The 22082-nt window shown below is 50.1% G+C and overlaps 1 protein-coding gene across 1 annotated transcript; it reads left to right on the top strand.

The window, feature by feature from the left end:
• The first annotated feature begins 10177 nt into the window (after window positions 1-10177).
• On the top strand, window positions 10178-13932 carry Btg2 (BTG anti-proliferation factor 2). The gene is made up of 2 exons (XM_051204025.1): window positions 10178-10389; window positions 11604-13932. Exons 1-2 carry the CDS (start codon window positions 10245-10247, stop codon window positions 11936-11938), a joined length of 480 nt encoding a protein of 159 aa, XP_051059982.1. The 5' UTR covers window positions 10178-10244; the 3' UTR covers window positions 11939-13932.
• The last annotated feature ends 8150 nt before the right edge of the window (window positions 13933-22082 follow it).

The raw sequence follows: 22082 nt of genomic DNA, 5'->3' as shown, positions 1-22082 counted from the left end.
GATGTTTCCAAAATCAGCGCTGTCCACCTCTGGATGTGTTTTGAGGGGGACTGTAGCCCCTTCCTTTCATCTCTCTAGAATGTACTCTGTAGAAGATACTCAGATCACATGGACAAATGATTGATTTATGAGCCAAGGGCAATGGCAGGAAGTCACAGAGCTAGAGAGACCAGGCAATTCTCACTCTCCTCCCCACGCAGTCCCCTGACACAGACCTGTTGGGTGGCCAACAGAAAGAAAGCGGATGACACCTAATCACATGGGCTCAGAGGGTGAACCATGGGCCAGGTCAGCTGTTCCCTAAGTACTGGGTGGGGTTGGCTTAGTATCTCCATTTCTCCTCAGGATAGTTCAAGCTCCTCCGAGAGTGGGGCAGAGGGCAAGACCTCTGGCTGTCGCTGCTGTTTGCCTCAGATCAGCTCAGTGTAGGAGTTCTGGGGCCGCTCTGGGTGACTTCCCGCTGTGGCGAGGTGTACAGCTCAGCCCTGTTCCTTGTCTCCACATATGAACACATAAGCACTGGCCCCCTTCAGCAGCCTCCCCTCAAACTCTTCATCTTCCTGCCTGTCCCGTTCACTGTGACCCCCAGGAGTGCACGTTTGTACCCGGACACTCAGCTATCTCTTGGCATCACATCAATAGCTACTTTGTGGAAGGCGTGGATCCTCAGAGGGGCTGACTCAGCAAGGGTGCAAACGGCTAGGAAACGGAGTGTTGCGGGCCACTTGCATTCTCAAATCCCTCCTTGGTACAGATCCCTCTTGTTTTCATCTGCCCAGTAACATACAGCTCCAAGCCTCTCTGAGAGAGTCACTGAGATAGGTCAGTGTTGCAAGGGGTCAGTTCATAAGCAAAGAGCTCTTCTCTTATGCAGGGCTGCCAGGCTGGGGTGTGGCTAGGGATGGGTGTGGTCTTCTGTAGCCCACAGCTGCCGGCTACCTTAGGGTTTCTATTCCTATAATGGAGAAGAAAAAATAAGAAAGAAAGAAGGAAAGAAAGAAAGGAAGGAAAGAAAGAAAGAAGGAAAGGAAGGAAGGAAAGAAGGAAGAAAAGAAAAAAGGAAAAAGAAAAAAACCAAAGCAATTTTGGGAGGAAAGCGTTTATTTGGCTCACACTTCCATATCACTGTCCATCATTTAAAGGAAGTCAGGACAGGAACCCAAGCAGGGCCAGAAGCTGAAGCAGAGGCCATGGAGGGTGCTGCTTACTGACTTGCTCATTCGGGATTGTTCAGCCTTTTGTTTTGTTTTGAAGATAGGGTTTCTTTGTGTAGTCCTGGCTGTCCTGGAACTCTCTCCGTAGACCAGGCTAGTCTCAAACTCACAGAGATCCATCTGCCTCTGCCTCCCTAGTGCTGGGATTAAAGGTGTGCGCCTCCACAGCTCCGCTCAGCTTGCTTTCTTATAGAACCCAGGACCACCAGCCAAGGGATGGTACCACCCACATCAATCACTAATTAAGAAAATCCCCTACAGCCAGATCTTAGGGAGATATTATCTCAATTGAGGTTCCCACCTTTCAAATGACTAGCTTGCGTTAAGCTGACATAGAACTAGGCAGAGCATTTGCTGACAGTTGTCTTCACTTTGGAGTCAGAAGCTGGGCAGGAAGTGACTCTCTTACTAGGGGCTTCTCTGTTCCCACTGTGATCGTCACACCACTTCTGATTTGGAGGTTCAGTGGACATGCTGTACATGTCAACCAAATGCCTCTTGTGTCCATTCAACTTGGCTATGGGTTTCCCCTTGCTCTGCTCAGTTCTCGTGCTGGAAGATAACAGCAAACACCTGGGGCATCAGGCTCAACAGGGCCCATCCCTCACTCTGAGCCAAGAAGGAGGGAAGGAAAACCATCAGAGCTGATGTTTGTTTATTATCCCAGCCATTATCTTGACTCCAATTCCTCCTGACATCATTATGGACCCTCATTAGTGGTGAGAGCCCATTTGTGGATGGCGTTAAAAGCCAAATGAGGGTAACTTTAGATTCCTTGGCTCCGATAGTCCAACACAGGATAGAGGGTTGCACACAAATTCCTTCTTTATTTTCTGTTTTTAAAAAATTACATTTATTTTTCATTTACTGTGTGCATGTAGTGGGGGGGTACATGCAAGTCACGGTACATGTGTGACAGTCTGAGGAAACCTGCAGGAGTGAGTTATTGCCTTCTATCATGTGGGTCCCTGGTATAGAACTCAGTTTACCATGCTGGTGGCAAGCCCTTTATCCCACTGTACCTGAGTATGTTAAAGCTTTGTTTTTAGTTTTAGGGTGTGTGTGTGTGTGTGTGTGTGTGTGTGTGTGTGTGTGTGTGTGTTTGTAGATGCGTAATGAGGCTTTCCCTGTAGCTGGAGTTATGGACCGTAAGCTAGCCAACATGGGTACTGGGAATTGAACTCTGGTCCTCTGGAAAAACAGCCAGCATTTTTAATTGCTGAGACAACAATTCAGCCTTGGCCTGGGTATTTTAATGTTTTCTTGTGTTTCACAATAAAGCTATATAATACCTGTGCTTCTCCCTTGCCTTGGTTTCCTGGATGCTAAGAGATAGATTTAGGATTTAACATAAACAAATTGGCAAACATCTACTTCCTCTCTCCCTTCATCATTACATCATTATTAATTTCTAGTATTTAATATAATACAAATGCAGTAATTCAGTACTTTAAACTGCTCCAGAGTCTCAGTCAGCAAAGGATAAATCACAGCTGGGTGTGTTGGCTCCCACCATTACCTCAGCACCTGGGAACAGAAGTTTCTAGAAAGAGATGTACTGCTGGTGGAAAGTTCAAAGCCAGCTTAGACTACATGGGCCCTGTCAAAATGAATGAATGAATGAATATCATAACGGTTAGCATGTCCTGACCCTTCCTCAACAAACAAATAAGTAACAAAAAGTACTGACAGTGACTTAGACACATGCAGGTCAAACACCCCTTACACATTAAATCAATACATAAATAAAATTATTTAGAATATTTTAGAAGTGATGATAACACCAGGCAGTGGTGGCACACGCCTTCAATCCCAGCACTCAGAGGAGAGGCAACTCTGTGAGTTGGAGGCCAGCTTTGTCTACAAAGCAAGCTCCAGGACAGCCAGGACTACACAGAGAAACCCTGTCTCCAAAAAAAAAAAAAAAAAAAAAGGTTCGAGTAGCACGTACTGGTTATTATGGGGTGGGCAGTATTCCAGGACTGTAAGCTCATTTCATCTTCTAACAACACTGAAGTAAGAGCAGTTGTTATTAGCCCCATTTAACAGATAAGTACCCGAGAGCAGTGATAACTTGCTTGAGAGCTGGGTCTAGGAGTTGGACCCAGCAGTGTGGCTCCAAGGCATGCTCAAGTCTCCACGACGGGGTAAATGAATTACAAGTCCCCTCACAAACCACATTATGGTCCGTGAGGGTCAACGGCCATCAAAACAAGATGGACAGAGCAAACAGTCACAGCTGCCTATTCCTAACCTGGAGACACACCGATAACCTGATTCTTAGTGGAGGGGATGGGAAGGTGGCACACCCAATCCTCCCTACTTTCCGCTGCTTTTAGGCCGGATGAAGCCTGTGACTGAGAAAACAGTGCTTTCCAAGTGCAGATATGTCTAAAAACATCCTTGGGCCAGCCTATAAAGGCCTCAAAGGCAAAACTAAGGATCAACTTTTTACTCAGGAGGGAGCCCATGAAGGGATTCAAGCAGGGAGCAGTCAGGCTAGGCTGGTGGTCTAGGAACTCTGCTGGCCTGGCCCAAGGGAAGTGCAGACTCCCCACCTGGCCCTTCAGTGGATGCCTGCAAGACACTGAGCCTTAAACTGGGTAGGACTTCAGGAAGTGGCCTGCAAAATATGTGTCCCGATGGGGAAGATGTCTGTCTCTAGAGCAGGAGGATGTCATATTCTGCTGGGGTCCAGGCATGGTCAGTGTAGACCACAGATGGCAGATTAACACTGAGCCAGGGCAGATCTCCTGGCCCAATACTCTCTCCTTACAGATAAGCAGAGTGAGGTTGGTGGAGGAGACTCCCAGCAGCCCAGCTATCTCTCCCTGTCTCTGGGCTCTTTTCTCTGACCCACATGGATCAGGTGCTTGGCCTTCCCTAGCCAGAGCCTGCAGTGCAGTAAAGAAATACCTTGGTCCAGAGCCAGGACATTAAAGGGAAGAAGCTGACAAGGCAACCCTTCTTCAGTTCCTCCTGGTGTGGCCCTTTCAGGGTCTGTGTCCCCAACCCGATGCCCCAGCTGCTCCAGCTGCTTGCCCCAGGCGCTCAGGCCCCAGGAGGCCTAGCCAAGCAACATCTGGGGTTGCTTCGCCAGCCTTAGAGCCTCTCATCTTGTTCTCTGTCTGGAGTTAAAGTGGGTCTGTCCTGGGCCCCCAGGAAGGAGGAGGGGGGCTTTACAAGGGGTCCTTCCTCTAAGTTTGCAAAGGGGCAATAAATCCAGCTTCAGATCTGCTGCTATCCCCAAGTCCATGTGTTCCCTGTTGAGTTCCCAGCTCTGTAGTCACACCTCCTTAAGTTGCAGAAGGCCCACGAAGTGGAGGTGTGGGAGGTCACATTCCTGAGGCCCCTGTGATGACAGGCTTTTAGCAGACAGTCCCCCCCCCCCTTTGTTCCCAGATACACCTAGTACGGAGCAGCAGGAGGAAAAACATACCACTAGGACTTTTCCAGCCAACACTGGTCTGGCCATCTGTCCACGTCCCTCCCCAGTTCCTGCTCAAGTTACCACAGAATCAGAGTGTCCCTTCTCCCTAGACACTAGTGAGTCAGTAGGACATAACAGTTGAGGAGTAGCCCCCCTAAGGGACAGATGCCTGGGGGGCGGCGGGCTGGCTGGTACAGCCCGTCTGTGGGCCTAGTCCTTAGTGACAATGTGGATGAACTCATGGCACTTGCCAGCCGCTCTTCCTGTGGTGGAGCTGGGGTCATAAAAGCCACCACCAGTCAGTGAGAGCAAGCTGGAGGAGCACAGCAGGCCGTTGGGGGTGCTTTAACGCATGGCTGTGGCTGGCCCCCAACGGAAAACGTGGCTATTCCTGGAGAGTTTTGTTTTTATTTTTGTTTTGATACAGGCTTTCATGTGTCCTAGGCTGGCCTTGAACTTGCGTTGTAAGCTGAAGGTGACCCTAAACGTCTGACGCTCCTTGTCTCCACCTTCCAAATGCAGGGATGGTAGATATACATTACCGTACCGGGTTATTACCATGCCTCCACAGTGCCGGGGATGCACCTAGGGCTTTCTGCATGCTAGACAAGCATTCTACAACTGCGCTCCGCCTGAGGACTGGAGAGTTTATTTCTTGTCCAGTCTAACACTCTGGGTCTCCCCTCTCAATCCTGGTTTTTCTCCCAGGAGCCCTGGTCTGTCTAAAGGGCAGATGCTCTCGTCCTATTACGCAAACATGCACACATGCTCTCCTCCAGTCTGATCCCCACCACTCCCTGGCCCCTCCGTTTTCTTGAGCTAGCAACTTTTCCTAAACCCTCGGTGCCTCCAAGTGTGCCCTCTACCTCCTGGCATTAGCTACGCTGGCTGTCATCTGGGGGGGGGGACTGACTTCCGTCACACCCCACACACCTCAGATTCAGGGGGCAGAACTATTTTCTGTCAATTGCTCTCGGGTTCACTTTGGCTTGCTGTCTCACAGGGTTGACCTTCTTGGCTTCTGTCTTCAGAACAAATGAGAGAATGGGTTACTTTCTAGCTTCCAGACTCTTCTCTAGCCCTCAACAGGTTGCCAAACATGGTTCTCTGGGGCTTAAAATATGTTATAGCCCCCAAGGGAGAAAGCCCTTCCCTTGTTTGTGCTCCCCTTCGCCTTCCTGTAGTCCTTCAACATTCTGCTCACTCTAACCCACCCTAACACTCCACGAAGAACTGTCTGTCTGTCCTGCTGTTAGTTCACACTGGGGCAGGGTGGGGGGTCGAAAGAGGTTGAAATTTCAAACATAGCTCACATCCTCAGTTCTGTGTCCTCGTGAGTGGGCTTTGGTGACAAGGATATTTTCTTGTGTTCCTAATTCCTGTTTCTGAATGTCAAGACTGGTGCCCTCGGGTTTGGCGTTGTGAGAAGTGGGCAGGAAGTCCTAGAGTGGAAGCCAGTGAAAAGATCCAGCAGTATTTCTGTTCTGCTTAGGGAGGGGTGGAGAGAGGCTGGCCCACCCTGGCCATGGGCCTTATCAGCTCTGGGCAGCACGGCCAGGTGGTGGTGGAGGAGGAAATATCAAGTTAGCAGCATCCTCTGCAGCTACACACGGGCAAACTCCACCCCTACCCCAAGGCCTGTCCATCTCAGGACGCAGGCTTCACCAGACGCCAGGACACAGCCACTCCATACTGCCTCGTCCCACCAACTCCAGCTCACGCACACACTTCAGTGCGTACGCTCACTCAAAAATACACACCGCCCTCCTACCCACACTGATACACATGGAGACTCACAGAATATCACACACAGTACCGTGTGGGAGGCAGCTGAAGTCATTCTCCTAGAATAGCTCAGCCTGGCCTCTGACAGCCGAGCCACCGAACTTGCCGCAGGTTTCCACGTGTGGTCAGGACTGAGAGGTAACCTTGACAACCAAGCCAAGTCCCCAAGGTCCCCACAGAAGTACACACCACTATCTAGTGGCTCCTAAAGGGCAAGCAGAGAGAACAAGGTCTATGTGATGCCACCCCCCCACACACACGAGGCCAGGACAGAAGAACCCAGTCCTTGGGTTGGCCTAAGGAGGGCAGTTTGGAATGCCACGTCATTCTCCAAGGGGCCACACAGGTAGGCCAGACAAATGGATACAGGGGCCAGAGGAAAAGCAGGTCTGGGGTCACATGGCACTGACGTTTCTGGTGCAGATAAAGTGTAGACGGAAGCTACCATATCACCAAGGCACCTGTGACTGTCTGTGGAGTCACGGTCACCGTGGTGTGTCAGCACTTACGTTCACCATCCAACCATGGATGGAGGTAGAAGGAGAGAAAAGAACAAGGAGAGCGAGAGCCACTGTCCTTATCCCGATGCCCCAAACACTCCGAGGACAGAGACAACATGACCTAAAAGCTCTCATAAACTTGGGTGGTCTTTCCCCTTTGTCTTGTTTCATCGATGTAGTGAGACCAGATCTCACTATTTAGCCCTTAGGTGGCCTAGAACTCACAGAGATCTGCCTGCCTCTGCTTCCCCAGTGCTGGGGTTGAAAGGGTTTGTGCCACCATAGCTGGTACTAACATCAGCTTAAGGGCAGTTTAAATAAATTTAAAATGAAATCAGGACTAATGTAACGTGTTAATCAATCCTAAGGCTGGATATAATAGCAAACACCTTTAATTCCAGTATTCAAAGAGGCAGAGGCCAGCCTGGTCTACGTAAGGAGTTCTAGGCCAGCCAGAGCTACACTGTGAAACTGTTTCAAAACAAACAATTCTGGAACCCAGATCCTTATTTGGGGATGCTGCAGCAGCAAAGTGGCCTAGAAGGAGAAGATGGGAAAAGAGGCAGCTTCCCTATTGGCCAACAGTGCTTTAATCATTAATTGCTAAGAGAAATGTATTTACAGAATGACATCTCCCATCACTGTGGTGTCTCTGCAGAAACACACCTTCGTAACACTATGCAGCACCATCGTCCATAAATCAGGACTTAGTTTCTAGAATTGTTTCTATTTTGAAACACAGTCTCTGTGTAGCTCTGGCTGGCCTGGAACTTTGTAGGTAGACCAGGCTGCCCTCTGCCTCTCTGAGTACCCTGATTAAAGGTGTTTGCTACAACACCCAGTCTTAGAATCGATTTCAGGGTTAGGGCTGTCTTACCTTCCTGTTCCTGTCCTCACATCTGGGCTCTTTATCTGTAATTATGGCATCAAGAGTGATTGCCCTGTGGATCCTGTGGCCAGAGCAGCCGCAGCAGCCTAAGAACTGGAGGAAGAGAACACCACACCTGTAACCTGGAAGCTCTGTCCTGTCCTGGCTCTACTGAGAGGTCGCTGCATAGCCTGCTGGGAGATGTGGACATCTACAGAGGGGCAAGTTTGACTTCCTAAAGAAAAACAAAGCTGATACATCTGGCTTGCAGAACGCTTTCTTCATCAGTGTGCTTATAGGGTGTCAGAACACCAGGCCCAAGCCAAAGACCCTGAAAGGTGATTAGGAGAGCTTCATACTCAGGCACTTAGCGAGTCAGCACAGGCCCGTGGGGTTTGACCTATTCTGCTGACTTCCTTGGTGGCTAGTCTTGATCAGCTCTGGCCTTGGTGACACCTGACCTCTTTGGTTCAATGCTTCTAGGTTATCTTTTTCCGAGATCAGCCTGGTTTCCTGTTAAAAACTAATAACTGCCCCCAATAAGCAGAAGCAACCACCTCATCCATCCAAACCCCGGCCCCAAGGAGTAAAGGTGAAGAAGCTTCTCTAAAGATTACATTTACTGGCAAAGCACTAGAATCCATGCATTTTGATGCATCCCATGAAACAGAAAGGGTAATCGGGAGGCATACAAATGCCGTAGCCAGCTTCCAAGTAACTAGTGCACTAATATTGAGCCAGGGGAGAATCTTGCTTATGAGGCTGAGACAGGAGGATTCCCAGTTTGAGACGTGTTAAGTGACTATATGGATAGCATCAATTTATCATTGGGGGGGATGATCAGCATGTATTTTAAAGGTGACGCTTCAGAAATCCAGGGGAATATGCACAGGTGGCCAAGTAGTAGATAGGTGCACCTGGACGAGGGATGTATGACGCAAGGACCATGTAATAGACCTATGAATCATGGGAAATGTTGCAGGACCTAGGAGGCAGAGCTGTCATGCCATTTAGAGGAAAGTGGTAGAAACCTACAAAGACAGGACACGATGAAATGTCTCAGGTGCCAGGGAAGTGAGTCCAGACAGTCTAGCAAGTAGAGGACTTGACTCAAGTTCTGAGTCCTCAGGGAAATGGCTCTACTCCAGCGGGAAGGTCCTTTGGGGCAGGACTAGGTAAGAAGCCATCAGTCTCAGGACTAGGTCTGAGGTAGGTTTAGTAATCAGTAGCTTTGACTGAAAGGTGGACCAGGGAGGGAGGTGCTAGACATCCACAGGGAGGGAAGGAAGTACTGGCTGGTGTGAAAATCCACCAAAGAAAAATAAATAGCAAAAGGGACAGCTCCGGATAGAAAGTGGAGATAAAAGGGAAGAGGGACTCAGGGTGGGAATGGGCACAGAGATGCCTGGGGGCACTGCTTCTCAAAAACAAAACACACACTCACACCCACAAAGAACAGAACCCCCGGATTTTACACAAGCCACGGAGCTAAGTTCATTTAAAAAACAGGGTCCCGTTGCAGGTCAGATCCTGTGCTGGACTCAGAGGTGGGGGTGATAAGTTGCCCGCTCAGTGGTCTGCCTAGCTCCCTGCTACCAGTCCTTGAGCCCCTAAGTGTAGACGACGCCAGAGCAGAAGCCTTTCTTCTGGGGAGTTAGTGTTTACAAAAGCCTTCTTCCACAAAGAGGAAGGAAGGCGGAGGAGCAGAGGCCCGATGGGAAAACTTTGTGCTGTTCACACCAGACTACTTTAAAAAAAAAAAAAAAAAAAGCCACTTAAAAGAAAGTGAGAACTGGAAAAATAACCCCAAGGGACAGAAATGTCTCTTCTCCTCGCCATTCCTCCCACCGCGACCAGTGAGAGCCGATTGCTTTTAGGCAGTCGCTTAAGAGGAAGCGCAGAATTTGCTATGTAAGGCGGAGTTATTATGGAGGCAAACAGAATACAATCCCCATTGCCGAAAACATGGGGAGCCGGTTCGGACCTGCTGGGAGAGAGTGGCAGCGATGACCTGGCGTGGGAGAGGTGGTAGCATCGGCGAGGACATCCTGGAGGAGGCGGCAGGGCAACCGCGGCCTGGGCACTGTGCAGAGGCGACGTCCGGGCATGCCCGGTGTGGCGCGCTCCCTCCGCCCGGGTCCCGGGCCCTCTCCCGCCCGCCTCCCACCGCTCGGGAGTCCGGCGCTGGTTCCCAATACTGACGTCAGTGAGCGATGACCTCAGCGCCCGGGAGGGGGGCGCGGGCGGGCGGGCGGGCGGGGGAGGCGGGGCCTCCTGAGAACACGCCCCCCCGCCAGCCTCGGCCAATGGGCGCCTCCTGCGGCTCCCCGCCCCCGCGAGCGGTATGAAAGGCGCAGCCCGGAGGAAAGTCCGGGCAGAGCCCGAGCGAGCGGCGGCCGCAGCACCCCGGTCTTGCTATTGCAGCGCGACTTCCCCAGCCGCCTGGCATGAGCCACGGGAAGAGAACCACCGACATGCTCCCGGAGATCGCCGCCGCCGTCGGCTTCCTTTCCAGTCTCCTGAGGACGCGGGGCTGCGTGAGCGAGCAAAGGCTCAAGGTGTTCAGCAGGGCGCTCCAGGACGCACTGACCGGTGAGCACAGTCGGGGTGCCAGAGCCCCCGGGCAGCCGCCCCTCCGTGCCTGGGTGTCTCTCCCCACCGCGCCTGGGGCGGAGACCCTCTGCGCGAGCAGCGCCAGGTGTCGGATGCCTTGCTCAGATCTGCGAGGGCGCCTGCTGTCCTCCGTCCCTTGGCTTAGGTCCCCGCCTCCCCGCCCTCCGGTCCCCGCCTCGCTCCCGGGGCGCTGACCCTCTTCCTTGAGTACATTCTGGGGCCCTAACAACTCCACGGGAAAAGCCAGTGTCTGCGCTCAGGTTCCGAAATCACCTCTTTCTGTGAATCGTGGAGAGATTCCCTCCCCCCCCCCACCGCCCGGATTCTTGGGGGATGCTGTGGGACCAAGCCAGGTCAAGCTATGCGACTTCATGCGCAATTGAACTTTCTCGACAAGTCGAGTCCTAGCCGCTGTTGTCCTGGGCCTGCCATTGTGCCAGACCATTCTGCCGCTTGTTTACCCGCTGAAGTTGTAATCTGGGCTCTCTTTGTATTTTTTTTTTTTTCTTTTGGTCCCTCTTCGCCATCTGCCACCTATTGTAATATAGAAAAGGGCCCAGTAGCCTAGCCTGCTGGGGGGGGGGGCGTGTTATGGAGGCAGGACAGGGTGTGAGGCAAGGAGGTTTAAGAGTGATAAGCAGCCCTTTCGCCTCTGCCCCCAGCTGTTACAGTTGGTCGGTTGCCTTGGGCAGCGATAGCCATCTCTCAACACGTTGGCACAGATCTGAAGACCAACAGCTGTTTCATCAAAACAAAGCCATTTGTATTCCCTTACCTTTGCTAGAGATCTCATAACTCCTCTGATGGGGGAGGGATGGGAGGCCCTGGTGACTTGCTGGACACCCAACCATGTTGGTTGCTTAATGGGCTTTGAAAGTTCAGTGTCTGGGCCCTCAGAGGCCCTGCCTGTTCATACTAGCCCTTTTTTCCTTAAGCTGGGTTGTGCCAAAAATACCCCTGACCACCAGGAGGGAGACCGTCTACCTGAAAGCTCTGGGGCTCCCTTCCAGTGTCCACGCACTGGGAGGGCCCAGGGAGCTTTCTAAGTGGCAGGGGGAGTTTAAGGGGAGGCTCTGAAATACTGCCGCTGAGCTCTTCCTCTTTTCACGGCCCTCTACTCTCATCCCCCGCCCCCCAACATCAGAGACAGTTCTTTCTAACCAAAGCATCTCCCTCTTGTCCTTCCTCCTCAGATCATTACAAACACCACTGGTTTCCAGAGAAACCATCCAAAGGCTCTGGCTATCGCTGTATCCGCATCAACCACAAGATGGACCCCATTATTAGCAAGGTGGCCAGCCAGATTGGACTCAGCCAGCCCCAGCTCCATCGGCTGTTGCCCAGCGAGCTGACCCTGTGGGTTGATCCCTATGAAGTGTCCTACCGCATCGGGGAGGACGGTTCCATCTGTGTCCTGTATGAGGAGGCTCCAGTGGCTGCTTCCTATGGACTCCTCACTTGCAAGAACCAAATGATGCTGGGCAGAAGCAGCCCCTCGAAGAACTACGTGATGGCTGTCTCCAGCTGAATAGGAGACATCCTACCCGGGCACTCTACTGTTCTCATACTGCCGTGACAACAGACCACCGTATACCTCAACCTGGGGAACTGTATTTTTAAATGAAGAGCTATTTATACCTTATTTTTTTTTTTTTAAGAAAAGAGAAAAAAACCAAAAGTTTTTTTTTTTTTTTTAAAGAAAGAAAAAAATCTTAAAGGGAGCTGCTTGGAAGTGGCCTCCCCAGGTGCCTTTGGAAAAAGCTGTTATTGAATTTGTGAGCCAGTGTTTGCCTAGGGGAGTGGTTTGGGGATTGGCCTAGCCAAGGTAGAGGGGGATTCTTGGCTGATCCCCCAGGAGTTGGTGAAAGGGAGGATGGTGAAAGGGATGAAGTAAGGTTAGCAACTGTGAATGGGAGGAGTGAGGATCTTCCCTGGGTTAGCTTCCCAGCTGGGATGCCTGCATGCCTGGTTCCTCTCTTACTCAGGGGCATTCAAGCCTGGTCTTAAATAATACTACATTGCCTAATCTTCTGTTTTTCTGCTGAGACCCTGGGTAGAGTGGAAGACTCTCCTCTTCCTTCTGTTCTAAGCAGGTTCTCTTGAAGTCGCATCTCGTTCCTGAGTCTGCCCTCGGGGGCCTGGAAAGGTTGTTTCCCAGCCCAGAATCTGTGTGAATATATTTGGAGAGTGGGGTGTAAGGCGGGTGAGCAAGGACGCTGGGTGCAGATGGAAGGCACCGCACAAACCCTTTGCTGTGCTGCACTGCTTTGTATGGGTGGATGGCGAATAATTGAGGGGTGATTTGCAATGGAATCTTGGGACCCAAAGAGGGGTGGTTCCCCCCTCCCCACTTTTTTTCCCCTAAACCCTCTTTTGGGGAACCACGTGAAAGTTCAAATGCTGCTACCATTCCTTTGAGAGGTGGCTCAGAGCTCCAGGGGACCCCAGGTCCTTTCTTACTGCCTTCTCTTCAAGACCCCCATCTCCCTCTCCCCACTTTCATGTGGCTGGGGCCTGGAGGCCCTGTTTCCTAGGGCAGGAGTTCTCAGTCGCCACTGTGCAATAGTCCCAGGAAACTCTTTAAGACTGGGCCTCCCAGCCCCTCCTGGCGCCCTGGTGGGTTCTGGCTGGCTGGTGGGCCTTGCAGAGGTCTTCCTGGGCTGCAGAGAGCGTGCCTGCCTGCACACCGCAGGACTGGGTGGTATTGTGTCGGGCTGCCACTAAGAGCCACACTTTGGGCACAGCTTTATCTCCTTGGTACTCAGAGCAGCTGTGGGGGAGGTCTTCTCTCTCACTAAAATCCAAATTTGTCTGTAGATGTGTGCAATATATACTGTTATGGGCTGGAGGAAATTGGATAACACTGGGAGGAAATGGCTCTCCTTCAGGTTCAGTGACACTGCTGAGGGTCATCAGAAGACCCGAGTCTCTCAACCTGAAGGATGGATAAACCTAGAGTCAGCCTATCACTCTCTCCTTAATGAGGAATCCTCTCCCTGTTTCTCTCCATGGCCATGGCATCCCGTTTCCTGGATTTCCTGACTCCTCAGTTTCCACTCAAAGGTGCTATTTTCCAAACAGTGCGCAGCTTGCTTGGGCGCTCCCAGCTTCGCTCAGCCTTCCCAGGCGGCTTCACCTCTCTCGTTTTAAAGTTATCTCTGGGCTCACAGACCCAAGAGCTGTGGGTTGAAACAAAGCTGTGAATTACTACAGATGGTTCTCCTGTGTTGTCCGCAAACAGGTCCCTGCCTCTTTAGAAGCAGCCTCCTGGTCTCATGCTGAGATCTGTTCCTGCTCTCTTGTTGATGTTCACTTTAAAAATGACAAACCCCCCCAGAGCAGGACTGTTGAGCAGGCCTGTCTCTATTATTAAGTAAAAAATAAGTAATAGTGATACGTTTGTAAGCTATTCTGACAGAAAAGACAAAGGTTACTAATTGTATAATAGTGTTTTTATATGGAAGACTGTAAAGCTTATGAACATATGTACACTTTTGTTTTTAATAAAAATGTAGCAGATCATGTGTTGTCTAGAGAAGGTAAGATCCATACTGCTGACAAGCATTTCCATCTCTGATCCAAACCCTGTCTTTGCGTTTTGTGCAATCCCATCAGCTGTCCTGGGTCAGTCAAGAGATAGCTTAGGTGATGATGACATCATTTCCATGCATCCTCCCCCAGGAGGTAGCTCCCTACTCAGTCCTGCTATCAATATTCTCACAGGTCTCCAAAAATATGCTGTCTGGAAACTCTGCAGCCTATTCCATAGTTTCATTCTTAGTTATTCAGCACATTTGAAAAGCTGCCCTTCTGGGTCCACATCCGTGGAAGTAACTAACCATGGCTGGAAATTACACAGAAAAAAAATTCCAGAACGTTCCAAACAACCCCAAATTTTGATTTGTCACACCGCTGAGCACACCAGTCTGATGTGGCTGCAATCACGCACAAGTCCATTTGGATGCTCCTCCTGGTACCCCACACATAGTCTGTGAGGTCCTCGTTGGAGTCCCTCCAGTTCATAGGCTGTGGCCTTAGGCCCATAGTGGCTCCATCTTTACGTGGACAGACTTTTCGTTCCAGAAACAGTATGGTTTAACTGTTTCCAATGTATCGGGCATTGCAAACAATCTTACAATTTAGAGTACGTGAGAGGACACTCAACTAGAAACTGCCTAGTTGTTTTATACAGGAGACTTGAGTGTCTACAACGGTCTTGGATATTAAAAATAATTAAAACACACCCTGCGTTTTCACGGGTGGAGCCAAGACTGACATTCTGAACAAAGGCTCGTGTCACCTTGGCTGCCATCTATTAACAGCTGTTCTCCCTGCCTTGTTAGACAGAGCAGACGAGCCCCAGGATCCGAGTACTGGGGCCATACATGGCTCAGTGCAGGTAGCCGGAAAGCGGCAATTTCTGGCTATTTCTGAGAACACATGACATGAGACCCCATGGCTTGTTATCATTTATAATTACCTTTGACTTCCTGGAGAGGGTCTATGCAAGAATAATAACTTGCCGTGCTTAATTTTGGGGTTCTTTTCTAGAACTTTGATACAGACCTGGCTTCCCACTACAGCCCCAGGCACATTTTTTGACCCACATTGGATGTTTTCCTTGGCCCAAATCGGGCTGTTAGTAAATTCTTAGGCATTCTCCTTTCATTTCCTACTGCTCGACTTTGTGCACAAACATGCAGTTTGTCCTGGGTGTTCTTTGTCAGGCAGGGCAGGGCAGCTGGGTGCGCATGTCTGCACGTGTAAAGAAAGAAGGGGGGTCAGCTTGGGCCGGGGAAGTCAGTGCATCTGTGTCATGAATAGACTACTGGGACCCACTAATGTCAGGGATGCTGCAGGGAAAGGCCTTTCATTTGTTTCTCTCTGCTTGGATGCAAGGACAGGCTTGGGATATAGGAATATTTGCTCGTCCTTGGTGTCAAATTCTTTTGGGTATCCAGTACAAAGTATGCATCTATCTTCTTGTTTCCCAAAAGGCCCCACTCCGAAGGGACATTTCATCGCTTAGTGGGAGGCTGCATGACATTCAGGGAAGGTTGTCTGGAGGCCTCGGGGAGCAGGTCAACCCATCTGTTTCAGGGAAACCACAGGGTGACGGGTTCTTCTTGGGGTTGCTCCTGGTTCTTGGTAGGCTAATAATGACCACTCCATTTATACAAGAGGGTTCTGTGATCCAAGAAGATGTTATTTCTTTCAGACCTGACCAGTATAAATAGGAAAGAGAACACCTACTGGCTGCTGGGTATATTGGGCTCTTAATGGAGTAACAGGTAGTTGCTTTCCTGGGCTCTGAAACTAAACTTTAGGCTGTCCTGCAGCTCAGCAAAGCATGGCAGCCTAGAGCCCTGTGTGTGGTCAGCTGTTTGGGGATGATAATGTCCCTCCCCAGAGGGTCTGAGCAAGGTGCTGGCAGCTGTAGATTAAGGGCCCATCCTGGCTTCCGATAAGGTTTGGGTGGAGGAGGCCTTGATGCTGCCAAAAACAGGCCCCAGGAGGAAGAAACCACTTCTGTGGGTCTGGCTCCTGAAGCAGCCTTTGGTAAGAAGGGATGCTGAGGACTTCGTGGTCCTCAGGTCAGCACCAGCGTTCCTGGCCCCGTGCGAGTTTTGCAGTAGAGTTTGTGGTTGAGAGGGGAAATATAAGGCTCTTTTCTGCAAGTAGCTGGTAAGTTTGGAAAAAATGGTCCAGTTTTTCCTGTCTTAGAAACCAGCAGGATGAGCTGAGCATGGTGAATTATGCTCATGCTGAGGCAGAAGGATGACCATGAGGTGAGCCTAGGCTACGGAGTAAGAGGCTGTCTCGAGGAAGAAAAGGAGATTGAGAGCAGGGAGGAGAGGAAGGGAGGGAGGGGAAGAGAGAGGATGAGAGGAGAGAAGAGATGTATATGTGGGTGACAGATTAAATGTCCCCTAAGTGGCCCTGTCCTGTTCCTCAATCTAAGCCATCCTCACCAACTTGGCAGACACTGGAGCCAAGTGACGACAATTCCAATGATTCTTTTCAGTTAGCTGAACTGAAAGGTCACTTGGGTGGGAGTTGAGTCAGGCGTTAATCTCTAGCTTGTGCCAGACTCCTACTTGCTGAGGTTTCCAATCCCAAAGACGATGAGGTGGATGTGCAAGGAAGTTGGGAATGAAGGAGGGAGGGCCAGGCACCCTGGGGAGGTCTATTTCCGGTCCACTCCCTTCCCACTGACGGGCAAGTGGCCAAGTCACAAAGATGACAGACACTTAGACTAGTTCCAATACTCAGCGATTAAGAATTGCCATTATTAATGGACGTTAACCTCATCTTTTCAAGGGCCCTGAATGGGTCTTGAAGTCAGTGTCAAATAAGAAAGTAATAGAATCTGTTCTTATCTTCAGGAATGGTTGCAATTAATACAATTGTGTGGCCTCTCCCTCAATCCTCTGTTTTAAAAGAAATTCACCTACTTCTAGCACCCTGGCAGAGCGTCACAGGAAAGTAGGCACACCGACTGAATGACCTCTGCCATCCTTGTGGAAAACACATGGTGTTCCTGCTATTTACCAGGCCCCTGACTGTGTTGGCTCCATTGGCCTGATTGTGGATTAATATCAAACCCGCTACGTGCTAATTCACACACAGAGTGGGTGGGGAAGAGGTTCTCCAATAGCAGCTTCCCCTGTCTGTGAGCTCACACCCACACGCACTCCCTTCCCAGAAGTGAAATAAATGGGGAAATTGAGAAGGGCGAGCCTGAGGTCTCTGGCTCTGTTTCCTCCTGTTTCTCTGGAGAGTCGGCAGAGAAACCACTTGGTTCGGTCTAAGAGGCTGCCATGCCCTGGGATGATGATCGCTAGCAGGACTGCGTCCTGGATACGTGACCTTTCCCCTGCTTTGATAGCCTGCTTCCCCAGAAACTTCAAGTTATTTTGTTCCCAGCAGAAACCTGGCCCTGCCACTTGCCACCCTCATTCCCACAAACAAGGGCGGGCCTTAGTTCAACCCTTGTCCAGTAAGCCGGACAGGCTGTCTGGACTACATCAGATAAGAGGCAGTAACAGCTGGGTGGGTTGAATAAGTGCTGCTTTATTTACCAGCACTCGGAGAGAGGGCATTTAAACTCTGATGGCCGTCAGGCAGTAAATGAGTGAAGACAGCTGGGTAGAGGCTGGACTGAGTCAGGAGAGTGAGCCCAAGCCTTGTTAGAAAAGGACCTCCAGTTCTTGGCTCTAGTCCACAGTCATCATGCATAAGAGACCATGACACAAGATACTATGGCTTTCTTTGTTTGTTTGTTTGTTTTTGAGACAGGGTCTCTGGTATCCCTGGCTGGCATAGAACTGGCTATGTACCGAAGGAGAAACGTGAACTCCAGATGTTCCCTTGTGTGTCTCTGAAGTACTGGGATTATAGACGTTGTGCTGGGGATGAAACCCAGGGCTTTGTTCTTGCTAGCCAAGACTCTGCCATCTAAGCTATATCCCATCCAGTCAACGGTTGTTGTTGTTTTGTTTTTGACAGTATGTGTGCATAGGGCCCTGGAATGTGACCTCTGATCCATCCAGAAATGAAGAGGTGAGGTTCCCTCTCCAGCCCTCCCAGGAGGAGGAAGGTTCTGTATTGAGGGCATTACTGGTAGACTGACAGGTCCTGATCTCCAGGGAGGCACATTCTGACTCCTCCCTAGTAGAACTAAAGGAACACGGTGGCCTGCCTCTGCTTCCCCCTGGAAGCAGGAAGCAGGAAGCAGGAAGCAGTTTCCTCCACATTCAGCTGGTGCCCATTCACCTGTGTAAGGAGCTGTGGTCTCTGAATCTTTGCCCAAGGATTGTCCTGTCCTGTCCTGTCCACCCGTTGTTTCCTGGTGACTCACACCTTTGAGATTTCAGACCACTAGTCACCTTTTCTGTGACTTCTCCTTGCTAGGATACGTGGCCTTCCGTGGCCTTCCTCTGAGGCTCACTTCTTACCACACTGGCCCTAGTATCTTTAAATCCACACGCTGTGCCAGAACTCCAGCCAGGTCCTGCCTGGCTGGTGAATACTGATCCAGAGAGTGAAGGCTGTAGGCGACCAGAGCAGAGACTAGTAACTGAAAATAATTTAGATCAGAGATGATCTTTCTAAAAGAAAATTAGCCCACTTAGGATTGGTCATTAAAAGTGCATTTCAGCTCAAAATATCAGGGGTTAGGACCCTGTGACCACATCTTCTTAAGAAAATTTAGGGCTTTGAATCTTGCCAGTTCTCAGGACTTTGGAACTCGATGTTATCCACACAAGTCTTAGTTACCCATTAACTCCCTAAGTACATTTACATAGTAATCACCTGAGAGAAGGCTGGGTAGTTCTGGGGAAGAATTGTGATTTTGACTGAAGGCTCAATAGCCACAGAGCCAGGTTCCATCCCTAACACCGGATCTGCACAGCAGATCTGGACCAGCTGCTGCGTAGTGGGATAGCACGGGGAAATGGGGGGCCTAGCTGCAGAGCTGGCAGAAACTGGCAATATGGAAGGGGTCATTGAGACCCTCGGCGCATACTTTCCCTGCTGTGAGTCAATTTTCTCAATTTTAAGACAAGCTGCTGTGGTAAGCCATCTCTCCGTTTCTGTTTCCAGATGGAATAGAGGAAAAGAAACTTGTCCCATTTCCCTACAACACCTAGTCCAGATCTTGTCCCTGTTGCCTCCCAAGCACCCTGGCAGCCTCCTCTGTGTTTCCCGCACCCCACTTCCCGCCTGGCCAGCACCCTGAGACAAGCACAGATCCCACTTCACTGTGTCCTCCCCCCCGCCCCCCGTTACTTTTTGTTGCCATTCTTAAAGCAGAGTGCATGCGTGTCCCTTCCTCTATGGCTTCTGTTGCCTGCCCGAAATAACTCCACTGTCTGCTGTGTATGCGTTCTTACCTCATTAGGAAAAATACTAATACTCTCAGAACACAGCCTGGGCCCAGTCCTTTATGATGCACAAATGTTTCGCTATTGTTTAAACTTATAATAAGTGCAATTAGTATATACTTTAAAAAAAAAAAAAACAGTCTCATGTTGCTCTGCCTGTCCTTGAACTCAGAATGTAGCTGGAGATGACTTTGGATTATCCTCTTGCCCTTCCCTGCTGAGTGCTAGATTACGTGCGTGCACCACCGTTCCTGGCTTATGTGCTGGGGGTAAAACCCAGGGCGTCATTCCTGCCGCAACTGAGTACGCAACTGAGTATCTACCAACTGAGCTGCACCCCAGCTTACAGCAGCACTTCTCATATTGCATCCATGTCTGGTGGATCTACAAGTTTGGGTTCCACCTCCAACTGTTGCCACAAGCATCTCTGCAGCAGGGGCCACAGTCTTTTATTTCCTGTTGTATCTTGTGTGCCAGTCTACCTAAGCACTGAAAAGACACAGTAACCACTTATGTCCACAGGCAGTTGCAGGGCTTGGTCCTGTTCCCCTGCCCTTCCATTCTGGAGCTGAAAGAGACTTCCCTTTGAGGGTGAAGGAGCTCCTCCAGCTCAGTCTGCCTACATGTGCAGGTAGAGTACACAATCTCTCAGGAGCCAGCATCTTCTGGGTAGACAGTGATGGTAGAGCTTCCTGTGATTTTCTCGGTTGAGATCACTCCACCCTGAACCACAGCTCGAGATAACAAGCGGTGAATAGGGTGGAAATCTAGATGAACAAGCTTTCGAGTAAGTGGATATGCACTCCTGAAAGGAGCTTTCATATAATGTGGGCTCATACTTCCCTTAAGGAATCTGTTTTCCTGCTTGGACCTCTGGTTCATATGTACTCAGTTTAAAGAGGTTCAGAATCAGAGGCTGGGGGTTAGTTAAAAGCGACGAAAAGCCCTCCCAGGAGTCTTCCTGTATGATTGTTCTTGTCCTGGCACTATGGAAGCTGGTGCTCAAGAGGGACGCCCTCTTTAGTGTGGTGGTGGTGGTGATGTGTGTGTGTGTGTGTGTGTGTGTGCACATGAGTGTGTGTGAGAGAGTGAGTGTGGTGTGAGTGTGTGTATGTGTGAGTGTGTGTGTGTATAGGATGGAGGCACTTGAGCTGTTTAGCCGTCAGTTCTCAGCAGCTGGTGGATGCCAAGAGCAGAGCAATTAAGCACTTGGTCCCCTCCCCCAGCTCTACCCCCTCAAACCCTTTCTTCTCTTGGGCGGCACACCCTTGCCAGCTGCCCTCTCTTCCAGGTGTTTCCTGTCCCCTCTCTATTTGCTGGCTGGAGTTGGGAGGGATTCTGTGCTGGTTTCTTGTTAGCCAATGGCAGCGTGTAGGAGGCCCGTGTTGCTGTATCTGGGGAGAATAGAGCACAAACAGCAGCTGCCTCTTGACACCTGACTTTCAGAGAGCATGTAAACAGTGATGGATAAGAGAGAACTGGGCAGGGCTGCTGGTGAGTCACTCAGGAGGGAGTGTTTTGTGTTCAATGCTCTGATCCCCAATTTCCCTCTCTAGAGGGAAAGGAGGGGTCAGGGCCCAAAGTGGGGGTTAACCCCAAGGACCAAGGGATTTGACTTAATAAATGCCAGGAACCCCTCACCCTCCTGCTATGAAATGGATGGAGTTGCCTGCCGAAGATCCTGGCAAAGTCTCATTATCCTTAGCTCATGCCTGGAAATACCTAAATGCTACCTACTTCAATTCCAAGCCTCATATCCCAGCCACAGTCAGCTTGGTCCAAAACTAGGAAGTTTTAGTTTTCTCTGCAGCCACTCTCCCAGGCATGCAGGGTAGTGATTTGGGTGCCATTTTCCTCTTTGAGTTGAAACGATACACATCACATGCTAGTTTTATTTCTGCCACTGACCCTGCTGGACTGTTAACTCCAAGAGATCAGGGTTGTGAGTTTGGATGCTCTGTTGTGTCTGTAGTGTTTGCAAAGGGCCTGGCACTTAGTAGGTCCTCAGCAATGGGAATGTTACTGCCTTTCTCCTTTTCTGTGGTTATGTTTACAAACCACAGAAACCACAATAACCCATGGCATTAGTGAGATGCAATCATCCCGTTAAACTCTACGGGGCTGACATTATTATGTGACTATCAGAGAAGACAGAGGCTCAGACACATTGCCAATAAATGGCAGGAGACACAAATACAGGACTACCTAAGGACACAGAAACTGTAAACGAGGAAGAGGGGGGAAAAAGATGTGGAAAGTGGAGGATAAGGAGATTAAAATGAAGCATCGTTATCATCATTAGCGAAGCCTCACGGAATCCAGGCTTTCCTTCCGTTTCTCTCTGCTGCTGCTCTTAGCCTTCAGGTCTGAATGGTAGAGACCTTTATGCAACAGCACAGTTTACTCTCTGCAGGTAGTACCAGAAGGTAAGCAGTCTGGAGTTCAAATCTCACATCTCCATTATGCCCAAGCTCAGACTGCTTCTTCTTGTAAACTTGTTACCATTTCTTTAGTGACTTTTATCTTGGTGCTGGGGATTGAACCCAAGGCCTTCTGAATGTTGACAAGAACTCTACTACCTACCTACATACCGGACTCTTTAGTCATTTTGTTTGTTTGGGGGTGTCTTTGAGACAGGGTTTCTCTGTGTAGTTCTGTACGTCCTGGGACTCAGTTTGTAGATCAGGCTGGCCTTGAACTCAGAGACCCACCTGCCTAGCCTCCTGAGTACTGGGATTGAAGATGTGTTCCACCACGGCCCAGCCCTTGCTTTTTATTTTATTT

This window comes from Phodopus roborovskii, unplaced genomic scaffold (assembly GCF_943737965.1).
Source record: "Phodopus roborovskii unplaced genomic scaffold, PHOROB, whole genome shotgun sequence".
NCBI classification, from domain to species: domain Eukaryota; kingdom Metazoa; phylum Chordata; class Mammalia; order Rodentia; family Cricetidae; genus Phodopus; species Phodopus roborovskii.
This window is presented reverse-complemented; position numbering and strand designations above follow the sequence as displayed.